This window comes from Mus musculus, chromosome 2 (assembly GCF_000001635.26).
Source record: "Mus musculus strain C57BL/6J chromosome 2, GRCm38.p6 C57BL/6J".
In the NCBI taxonomy this organism is placed as follows: domain Eukaryota; kingdom Metazoa; phylum Chordata; class Mammalia; order Rodentia; family Muridae; genus Mus; species Mus musculus.
This window is the reverse complement of record NC_000068.7, coordinates 83,874,031-83,886,137: the sequence shown is the minus strand read 5'-3', so window position 1 is coordinate 83,886,137 and position 12,107 is coordinate 83,874,031. Positions and strand designations below refer to the sequence as shown.

General features: G+C 39.0%; 1 protein-coding gene across 2 annotated transcripts in view; it reads right to left on the bottom strand.

Moving 5' to 3' along the window:
• Window positions 1–2,603: 2,603 nt before the first annotated feature.
• Window positions 2,604–12,107, bottom strand: part of Fam171b (family with sequence similarity 171, member B) — a 70,972-nt gene continuing 61,468 nt past the window's right edge. The window contains exons 6-8 of one of the 2 annotated variants that reach the window (NM_175514.3): window positions 9,351–9,467; window positions 7,859–7,982; window positions 2,604–7,028 (exon numbers count right to left, since the gene is read on the bottom strand). In NM_175514.3, coding sequence (NP_780723.1) covers window positions 5,687–7,028; window positions 7,859–7,982; window positions 9,351–9,467 — 1,583 coding nt within the window. In that variant the 3' untranslated portion in view covers window positions 2,604–5,686. The remainder of the gene's footprint in view (window positions 7,029–7,858; window positions 7,983–9,350; window positions 9,468–12,107) is intronic. The other variant, XM_006499465.2, reaches the window with a different exon arrangement.

The following is a 12,107-nucleotide window of genomic DNA, read 5'->3' as shown; positions in this document are numbered from 1 at the left end:
GACATACATAAGTAAAATAAAACCTTTCTTCTCTTTAGAAGTGATTGAGTATGTCTTGGAAGATGGGAGTCTTAGAAATTATCTAATTTACACTAAAATTGTTTTATTAAAATTAATTTTAATAGTACAAAATTCCACCTGGACTTCTAAAAGAAGACAGATAAGCAGATGACAAAGCTAAGTCTCAATAAGCAGAGGAACAATTTCAGTTCCACTCTAAATAATCTACAACTTGTTCCTTGACTGAAAAGGAAAATCGCAGACAGGAATATTTGGTGAGAAACAAGGGTTTCAGAAAATGAGTTTGTGTGTTAGTAATCATTAGCATAAATTCATTTCTAGAATCCTTTAAAAAATTAATTTATCATTTTTACCAGCAAGAAAGAAAGCAAAGTATCTAACCATGCAAGTGCCTGTTTTCCCTCTTCTCCCTTTGTGCTTATAGATATACGTGCTCCCTAGAAAAACAAAGTCCTGAGTGACAAACCTCATGTGCTCTGCCCCACAATCAGCAATCAAATCAATAGTATTTACTAAAGAGCTCAAAATATATTGTATAAATATATGAAATCTTTTAAAAATAGAAAAAATAGTTAATAAATAATTCATGAAATGAAAATATTTTTAAATTAGAAATAAACAAAAATGAAAAATGAGCAAAAAGAAAAATTATAAAAGTGTACATTCATAATTAAAATATTCTCTGTTTAGTGGATACAAATATTTCAGCAATTATTCAAGATAGAAAGTAAGGCTTCAAAATACCACTTAACACAAAATCCTAGTTAGTGGAGATAAACTTGAGCATAACTTTTTAACTACCACTTTTGTACAAGACAAAGATATATTTTCTGAGCTGAAAGATGGAAATATGTAGTAAAAATATTCTGAAACACTATTTCACCTTTCCTAGTAGCCAAAATTGTACTTTTCAGTGTTGTATTTTTGAAAGGTGTTTTAATGAAGGCATCAGAGTATAACAAGCTTAGAGACTCCTGGGGCTGTAATTATCCAGTTTGTTTTGGATCAGACTGTCTGTAGTTAGTCTAGTATTTTAATAAGGTCTACAAGGACTAGAAACAGTGAACAGATGAGTTATGAAACCCACTGTCAACCTGAACAAAAGAAGGAAAAGAGCCAACTCATAAAAAAGAGTAGGACACCCCTATAAAATTATAGATTATTATTTACAATACCACTAGTTTAGGTACAAAGACCAGGGAATGAGGGGCTCAGCTAAGGAAGGCTCTGCCCACATATAATTCATTATAAAAATAGAGATGCAAAGATGTCCGTTTGTTTCAACTAGCAAAGTGGAGATATATGTGATCTTTAAACATAGCTATTTCAGGAAGAAAATTTATTCCTCCTCCAAGAAATTATATTGAGTTTATATTAATGGTAGGTGATCTTACCAATACATTTTGCCTTTAGCATTTTAAGCTGTTATTGAGTTCCTGACTACTTTTCTGGCATTAAACTATAAAACTGTCATTAAGAATGTGAACCCAATAAAGATAAAAATACCGAGGAGATAATCTTCATTTTGATGGCAAATCCAAATCTCGTGCAGCTAAGCCGTTTCCTCAGCCCTTCCCTTGGTGTGAGAGCATCCTCCAGGAAGGTAGCTATCTTGTGTTGTATCCTGACAAAGGAATCTGTTATTAGATGCAGAGAAAAGATGCCAATTGTGGAGCCAAGATAAAGCAACAGCTGGCCTCGTTTCATATTTTCCAGTAGTTAGTTGAAGGGGAGGGCCCTGCTTATCTGTTCCAACTATTTAGTGTGTAAGTAGAATCACTTTCCATAACATTAAAATATCTCTCGTCTCCACCCAACTCTCTTTCTGCAGCTTTTTATGTTACCCAGCACCCTTCCTACACTTTCTGAGATCACAGTGTCTTGGTCAGCTCACACATCCCGTTGTTTTAACAGCTATACTTCCAATTATCACTTAGCCACATTCTTTCTTAGAATCCAGTAGTCTTCATTGCATTTAGGACCAAGGCGCTGGCACAGAGGCAGTCACAATCCTGCTTAAGCTTGCAGGGCTCCAGGTGGAAGGCTTCAGCATAGGCCGGTGGAGACAGAGAGTCTGCCAAGTGATTTCAGAGTCCAACACCCAGTAGTAGATCTAGGCGAAAGTATGACTGGTTACATAATGAGTAAGAAATATTGGAGTGTCTAAAAACATGGCAGCCAGGATAATTCTCAAAACTACTCTAAAGCTCCCAAACACCACCTGACTGAATCTAAACATTGTTCAACTGGCTAAGAGAGGACCTTGGAAATCTGAGTGTCACGGGCCTTAGAGTTATTACTTAGTGCTGGGCCAAAAGCCCAAAGGGCATTTTAGAAGTGGTATGAAGGCTTTATATCATTTTCCACCTAGAATTAAAAAGAAATTATAATTTTAAAATGGCCTGTGAAGGTAATGAATCCCATCCAATGGAAAACTAGTTGTCTATGCTCAGCTTCAACAGTAAAACTGGGAATTCTGCAGACACAGGAGGAAGGGGTTATCAGTCTCATTATAGACACGGGGCTAATGTCACTGTGGGGCATAATGAATAGAAAGTAATGAGGATTAAATATTTACTACATTGGGAAGGAACCCTTTGCCTTTTATTTGAAATTAAACACTACAAGCATACATTTAGATTAATTTTATTATCCTTAAAGAACTGTTTGTAACATTTTACAAATCTTCAGACTGTTCAAGAAATACAGTAACAGCAATAAATACACCAAAACATGAGATTTCTCTGATGAAAGAAGACAAAGGAAAATGAACAAGGAAACGCCTGGGAACAAGAGGGCACGACGTCAGCTCTGGATCTGAGGTCGAAACCAAGTAGACCTCTTTATGATGTCTGCACACAGCAGAGGGTAACTCAAGCCATAGAAATAAACATGGAGTTGTGAGCTTTACCTTTCTGGGAAGTTTCAAAGGGCAGTATTTGATATCCCCCCCCAAATGTCTAAAACACTCTAATGGGTAATAGTGGAGGATTCAAATCCACAGAAACTGGCCTGACAGTAACTGCCAAAACAAAGAAGAGCTTTAGTATCCCTCAGTGTTTGTGATCTTTGTGGCACACTGTGAATTATAAAAGGGCATGATCCCTATTCACCTGCAGAAAGTCATAAAAATGGGCTTTATAAAGTTTCAAGGTTGTATGTATTCAAAATCGCACATAGCTGTGCTGTATTTAGTAAACGACTTCATCGGTTAACTGATAGCTATGCCTTCAAGATATATCCAAACTAGGTACAAAGGATCCACAAATATCAACAATTTGTAACCAAAATTCTCTAGTTTACATATGCAAAAGTCTGCATTGGCTTTCAATTTAAAACTTTAAGAAAGTAGTGAGTAGTGTTGGTTCAATCACTTGGGTTAGGAAAAGGTAGATGGCTTTAGCTTTTTACCAGGAATTGTGAACAGCTCGCAAATGAGAAGTCACATTCCCCTGATTAGGAAAGATATACTGCCTAACATTCCCAACCAAAAACAGCATCGCAGTGGGTTTTTAAAAGTATTTTGTGAAATTAAAATTCTATAAAAGCCCTTAGGATACCTCATCTCATTTCCCTTAGACAAGAATGAGCGAAGTCACTGGCGTACTTGGGCCATACACACATACATTTCTATGTGCACTGCATTGCCCAGTTGAGACATGAAGCCTTTTTAAGGTGAGGATACATACACACTTAAAGTGTTGACCGGGTGCAGCATTTAACTATATCGTCCCTAACCTCATTCCAATAGAAACAGTTTATCAGTATCTTGTGAATTCGAGAAACAACACGCAAAAGAAAATGTTACATGCAAAAATTCCTTGTTCCAACGTGAAACACTAGGTCTGTACCTCTTAATAACTGCACATCTGTTTAATAACTGCACATCTGTTTAATTTGGCTAACAAAATGTACACGGAGGAAAGATGTTATTAATCCTCCTAACGCAAGTCTTAGTCAAAGGCACTTCCACAGAGCACTAACTCCTTAAACTTCTCCAAGTCGGTTTTTGTTCATGTCCATGCTGCTTAGGATTGAATTCTGTGTAGAACCAACATGAAAGCCTCCTCTAAAAGTGAGCTGTATCACTCTCCCCCCAGCAGTAAGTCTAAGTGTTACCCAAACATAGATGGAGAGGGGTAGTATACAAGAACCATAGCAAAGGTCTTTGCATTCTTTGGGTTAAATACAGAAAGCCAAGGGAGTTAAGACAGATAAGTTATTTCAGAAGTGATTATAGCAAAACCTGGCTGAAGTCTGTTGTCTCGGGGAGAAAAGCTGCTGAATTCCATTGTCTTATCTATCTACTGTTTTACAAAATTCGGGTGTCTCTGTTTTAGTTTCCTCCAACATATTTAAGTGGCTTGAATTTGCTCAGGAGGTAGGGGGTGAAAAGAACCATTTCTTCCCACCCAAAGAAAAGGGCGAGCTGCTGTACAAATGTGTCCTAGTGAAAAGCTTTAGGTAAAACAGGATGGTTGATGGTACTCGAGAGCTCTTATGTTTAGGAGAGTGGAGAGCCAGTAATTAAAAACAGCTCCTGAGTTCACACTGAGAGAACAGTAGTAAATGCCTGACACTGGCAAATGAGCTGCACAGGCTCAGGAGACGGGGAACACAACCCCTGGAATCCCAGGCTGTTCTTCTCCAACCGTTCCAAAGCATCAGCATTTAGCAATGTTGACAAAGCCTGGAGTTTTTTGGTTTTTTTTTTTTTTGTTTTTTTTTTAATATCTGGAAACTGGCCTTTCTTTTCCTGCACGATTATACAGAATATCCATTTCCCTTTGTCTCCACAGTCTATTCATTTTCGGCATTCCAAATTTTTGTATTTTTAAATCAGACTTGATAGTCTCTAAATGACTGATTTGGAATGGGGGAGATGACAAAGACATCTTAAAAACCAATTCCAGCCTTTATGGATTCGTGAACCTTAAAAGTCAAAGCCTCCGCCCAGCTGTCAACTAAGGTCGCTTCATCTGAAATAAAAAGACAATATCAGAGTTTTCATTTCTCAAATTTCTATATAACAAGTCAATATGTTATTTACTCTATAAGCCTATGTCCCCAAATAACTAGAATTGGGTCTCCTTCTCAAGTAAACCGGGCGCTTCCCGCCCATGTTATGGGAGCACAGGATTTACGTTGGTGGCAACAACCCACAAGCCATTAATCTTAAATAAGAAAATGCGGTTTGGTCTTTAACATCCATACACACATTTATCAGGTTGTTTCTAAGCATAGGCAGGAAACGCTTTCACAGTCCCACTGCACGAGGATGAGGCATGATGAAGATACCTGCCTTTCTAAGACAAGGCAGAGGCAAGATTTTGGAAAGCAACTGTAGTACACATTTCACAGCTGTATTCTTAAGAGCCAGTACCAGTTGGCAAACTGAGCAACATTTTCAGATAACATCTTTACATTGTTTTACATTGTGATAACTTCATCACCCAAAAACAAAACAACGGGGGTGGGGGTGGGGGAGAGGAACAGGCCAGAGAAAGCATTTCTGATTTCTGAATTCCTATTTTACCATCCACTTTGCTTGAGATGTGTCTATGGCCCATGAGATTGCTCAGTCCCAGCTTCCTAAGAAGTTCACACTGCAATTTACAAGAAGCAGAAGACTACAGAGATACACAGCTCTACACAGCTCTCACAATTAGTTTAGGGGAATCAGTGGGCGTTCCTCTCGCTTCTTCCAGATGTTAGTCTTGCTATCTCTTTTGGCTAGTGGCGGTGGCCGGCCTCGTTTTTTAGTGGGGGATGTGTTGGCTTCAAAATCTTCCACAGTGCTTTTCCTTCCTGGAGACTCTTCCCCGGGGTGCTCGATAATAACCCCGCTTCCCCCTTCTAAGATGTGCCTCAATGCGGGATCCTCGGGGGAGCAGACGGTGGTTCCACTCTCGCTGCTGCTCAGGTCTAAGTCTTCCAGGTAAAGGATCTTGGGCTGATGCATGCTCTTGATGAACGTTTTCTCCCTCTCCAGCTTTCTGCTTGACTGATGCTCGTTCATATCCACCCCAGAGTCTAGACTCGTATCATTGCTCTGGGTTCTCTTGCCTTTTTTCAGGTCTATAAAGGAGTGTCTCACTTGGGCCACAGGCTTTCCATCAAGAGACACAAACCAAGCCCTGGGATGCGGAGGCTTGCCTTTGGACAGCTCCAGGAGGGTCTGCTCTGAAATTCCTTGAAGTTCCGATGAAAAGGGGGTCATCACCACAGCTTCATTTAGAGTTCCAGGAACAGACACAGACTCCAACAAGCTGTTGGAATATCGGCTCCAATCTGAGGTCTGGGATGGCAAGCTCTGCTGACCTTCAAGTACAATGTCTTCTTCTCTGGCATCTGGGGCCTGGACGTGAGAATGCATCGGCATTTTGGGCAATGTTTGTGTAAAGTTCTCTCTGTTCACTGGTTCCATCAATTGGCCATAGACCAATTGTCCCTTTCTTGGTAAAGTGGCAGACTTAGCGGCATGTAACTGCTCTGGCATGGAGAAAAGGTCTGATGTCTGAAGGATGGCAATAGGCTGGCTGTAGATGTGCATGAGCTGCTCGGGAATGTGGGACCGCCCATAGACCTCTTCGGTCCCTGTAAGGTATCTCTTTTCCTCTTGAGCGTCACCTAGCGACGGGGAGAGATTGTTGTTAATATGCTTAGGCTGTTTGCTCCCCATACTGGGCTCCAAAGACTGTGTTGGGTTTCTTGAATAATTGTGATTGACTGACAGAAAGGAAACGTCTTCATTGTAGATTTTAAAGTTGTCCCGAGTTTTCACCATGGAAATTCTTTCTTCTGCCTCCGTTTTTGTGGTTTCCTTTCTCTGGGGACTGTAGGAGGAAGTTTTGGCATTGAACAACTGTGGTTTATCTTCAGCTTTTAATGCAGTCTTGACTGAACTGATATGATTTATATGTGTTGTCGAGGTTGTCTGATCTCTCTTGAGGATCTCAAGCTTCGTGATATTTCTTTCTCTTTTCTGTGGTGTTGCACATTTTCCCCTAGAATAGGAAAAAAATCAAAAGATACTTAAAGTTTACAATCTATAAGTTTCATCGAAGAAAAGTATACCAAAATATGCAAATGCATATCTGATGGTGTTATTAGAATACATTTGTTTTGCTTTTCAATCTGCATATACTGGAGTCTAAGCAATTGATTTCTTTGAAATTTTTAAATTTTTATTCATGTGTATATATGTGCATGTCTGAGCCCTAGAGTTGGAGTTGCAGATAGATATGAGTCCTGGGCTCAGAACTCAGGCCCTTTGGAAGAGCAAGTGGGCTTGTTGTTGTTGTTGAAAATAGATTCTTCTCTCATACAGTACATTCCACCACAGTTTCTCCTCCCTCCACTCCTGCTGTCTCCCCTCTAGCTCCCATCCCTGGAAAAGATCCACTCCCCCTATGTTTCCTCTTCAGAAAATAGCAGGCCTCCAAGAGACAATAACTAAACATGATAAAACAAGATACAATAAGACAAGGCAAAAGCCCTCAAATAGAGGCTGGACAATGGAAACCAATAGGGGGAAAAAGAGTCCCAAGAGCAGGCACCAGAGTCAGAGACACACCCAAAGTTTTCACTCTTAAAAGTTCCACAAAACCACCAGGGTAACAGCCATAACATACATGCAGAAGACCTGGTGCAGACCCATGCAGGCACTGTGATTGCAGCTTCCGTAAGAGCAAGTATTTTTTAACCACTCAGGCATCTATCCAGGTCCTAAACAATTATTTCTATAAATGAACTTTATAATGTGCATAATAGACTGAAAAGATACTACCATTTGACAGCTCTTTGTTTACACGTACAGATTTAGTGCTGTTCTTACCTGCAATAACAAAGCAGTATAGCAAAAAACCCAATGATGATGACGATCGTCCCCCCTAATATGGCTGTAAGGAACACTGTGTGGTAGGCAGTGATGTCTTGGAAATCGTCATTTATGCCGAAATCTGCATGAGTCAACGGAAACACAGAAAAACAGAACATATTATTTTGGGCTAGATTTTCAGTTTTGTTTCACCCTGGATGAGACAGACTGAGTACGTGTGTTCACGTCTATTGGTTTGTTTCCTTCCTGTGGTGGATTTCTATGAATGAAGTACATCTTCTGTGCCCCATGGTGTTCATCAACTGACCTTCTTTGACCAGTGAATTCTACCTGACTATGGAAATAGCTTTTTCCAAAAGGCCACTTGCCTCCTGAAACTTAACCTTTTGCCTAATATTGTATCCTAGTTAATACCATGCTTTGAGATCATTTAAAATTATGTATTCAATCTGTTTCCCTACTATGTATTTGACCTGTTTCTGTTTAACTTATCTTTAAGAGATTAGTTACAGTGTAACCAATCTCACTATGTCTTGAAATTCCCATGTAATTTACTTTAACATAATAAACTAAATGCATAGCTTTAGTCTCAGATCATTTTTCCTGTCTCTCCTTGTTCGCTCTTCCATGCCCCTGACACAGAATAATATATATTCATTGTGTTATTCATTTTTCTGAAAGTAGTCAATATGTTGAAAGCAACCTTAAAGAAAATATTTGCCACAAATGGATACAGGTTAATAGCATCTATTTGCTGTTTGGAGTGTTACTTGGGACCAATAAATTCTTCCCTTTAAATGCTGGTAAAATAATAATAATAATAATTATTATTATTATTATTATTATTATTATTATTATTATTATTATTAGAAGAAGAGATTCCTCATTCATTTTTCCATACCATCTTCTGTACTATCCAATAAATATAGCCCTGTGTTAGGATTAGACAGAAGATACAGGCATAGAAGTGGAGGACCCAAAATTGGGGTCAATTTTGGTTTAAGCTAGTCCAAAAGGAAGAGCCTTTTTCTTTTATTTGGCATCAAAGCATGTGATGTAGCTCACGTATCTTGCTAAGGCACTCTGACGTGTGATGTCTGACGTCTGACATGTCTCAGAATGCTTCAACCTGAGTCTTAAAATATTCATACCAGGCCCAAGAGTCTCTACCTTCTAGGTAATCACTCAACGTGTCCCTCCTTCTTATAGCCAAAGGCTCTGAGCTGGGTAGAATTTAGTCATGAAAACATAAAACTTAGAAAACACTTAAACAAACTTCAATCGTCATAGATTCATCAGACATGACAGTAAGAGACTTAGAGTTCATGGAGCTTAATTCTTTGGTCGTGTATACAAGAAAAGGATGGGTTATGTCAGGCTTCATTCACCTGGTACATGATAATGCTTAGCCTAAGCTGGAGGCTGTTATCATCTTCAGCATGCTATGTGCATTATTCTTTAAAATGATGTTGTTTCATTTTTACAGTACCTAGAGTGGCTGGGGATGGAGCTGCTATCCAGTAGCCCAAATGTGGTGCATCATAGGTCCAAATCAAATGACTGTTATGCTCCTTGACTGTTCCCCAACCGTGATGCACCCAAACACCTAAAACATGAAGTAAGTGAAAAACAACAGTTAGTTATAGTTTTATTCGTTAGAACTAAAGTAGACTGCAGGTAGTCATGTAAAGAATACAGAAAGTTTCAAAATTACAAATACCGTGATACTAAATATCTGTGATGACAATATTAAATATTACATCATACTCACAATATAATATAATAATACATAATTATATAATATGAATTATTTACCATGACCAAAGGACATAAAATCACTATAACAAAACTTAACTTATGGACCCTGTGATACATTTTTTTAAGGATGTTAGATAAAATTAATAAAGATAAATTATTTTTTAAACAAATTAGAAGAAAATTCTAATTTAAAGCTCAGATATAGAGTGCTTGAATCCCGGAGTTTAATCACCAGAGAGAGACATGTAACAAGAGAGAAATAAATCCCAATTCCTTGACAGGCAGCAATTTGTCACTTGTCCTGAGACTGTGACTAAACACTTACAGCCTATGTTTTGTGGCCTTATCACTTTAAGAACCATTGTTCTAATGCTATTGATTGTTCCTCCAGAACAATGTCTTTCCTATCCCAGAGCTGCATCTATGAATGAATCAGACTTCACATGCAGTTTTCAACAAGATGCCAGAAATTAAAGTTGTTCACTGCAGGTATGGTGCTGGAACTGGGAAGCGAGCCCTGACCTGATCTTACTTGCAATGGAGACCAGAGTTGGGAGATACAGCAGGAAAGGATTAATTAACCAATAGAGAGCCCTGACCACAGCAGCAACCGAGACTAGGTGAGCCTGAGGTTGATGGGCCCCCTCAGTCCCAGGAGTCCAGTGTCTTCCCACAAAATGTGCCTTATCCAGCCCACACAAGAATACACAGCCTCACACTCAATTTTAAAAGCTCAAACTCTTAACTGTAAAGAAGGTTGTCTACTCCAGTGAAATTTCATCACCCATAGTAAAATGAATTCAATAAAACCTTAACCTTTGATAAAATGGTATGTACAAATAGCTAACACAACTACATAAAAGTTGCATGTATGTTGATATTTTGGCTTATTTTCTACAAAATGCAAAATGGGTATAATATTTCTATCCTTCATTCACACATTTGTATATATTCATGGCTTACAGGAGAATGTCACAGAAATTGACAATGTATAATTATAAAACAGCATTTCCATCGCCTCGTACACACACATCAATCACGTTTATATGCTAGGGGTCTCTAGACTCCTCCCATTATCCTGGAACATATCAGAAAGTATTACAGATAAGTTGCCCCACTATCTGCTGGAACACCAAAACTAATTCCTCCTCACTGTTTTGTATCCCTCAGCCCCATGGAGGGGTTACTGGAGCATTGTCTACAATAGCCGATAGATGGAATCATCCAAGGTGTCCACCAAGGGGAAAATAAAATGTATCTATACAAGATTAATTTACTCAGTTATACAAAGTGGATAAATGCAATCATTTGCAGCAATGTTGACCAGTTAGTCTGAGAAATAAGGTAGAGAAATTTGAGATGAGAGAATCACCCCATCTACTGTGCTTTTTTTATTTTATTTTAATTTTTTCCCAATTTTTTATTAGGTATTTTCTTCATTTACATTTCAAATGCTATTGAGTTAAAGTTAACATAGCACATATGCATCATAATAAATCAATTTAAAATTTTTAAACATTATTGTTGTTGTTGTCATTTGTGTGCAAGTGTGAGGGAGGTGTGATGTGTGTTGCATGGCATAGGGCTCATGTGGTTGTCAGAGAACAACTTTGTAGATTCTTTCTTCCCATTCACGCATGCATTCTGTGAGGCCAACTTGGGTTGGCAGGCGGACATATACACCCTTCCCTGCTTAGCCACCTCATTCGTGCTCAGTGAAAACACATTCACTCAAAGGAAAATTCATGAAAAGCCTTTGCCAGGAAGAGTGATCAGAAACCTGAATCAAACAATACGTTCTTCTTTACTATGAAGACACTGAGTCCCACGACACTTAAAGAACGTGTCCCATGTGACACAGCTGGTCCTCTCGTTAGTGTGTTACCAGTATGAATTGCACAGCTTCAACTAATCTAAAGAACGCAGGTGTGTGCAGCCTTTCTTTTGCAGGGGACATCTCACTCTCCACCCGTTCATTCTCAGGGGCAGCTCGACACACACCTCCCATGGGAGTCTGCCATGCTCTGTTCTCATCAACATGTGAGCTAATCCTATGTAAAATGTGTGTATTCTTCACTCACTGACTCTATTCTACAACATAGGACATTGAAGGGATTGTGCTGTGGCTACCACACAAAGTGTATCTGTCTTCACTAGCCTTCCACCTGACTAAGAGAAAGAACTGTTAGAAGCTACAGCACTAACACACTTCTGTTGGGCATTCCAAGGTTCTATCTTAGAAAAGCGTTAACATAGAGGAAATGGTGAGGAAGGAGATAAAGCAGGTCCTGAAAACTGTCCAGGCTCTGTAGCAGGCTTTGCACAAGCCCAGCCTGCTGCATCTAGCACTTTCTTGCTCACTTTCTTTCTTTCTTTCGTCCTTTCTTTATTTATTTCTTTTTCTTTTTTCCTTCCTGCCTTCCTACCTTCCTGCCTGCCTTCCTTCCTTCCTTCCTTCCTTCCTTCCTTCCTTAGAAATTCAGACCCT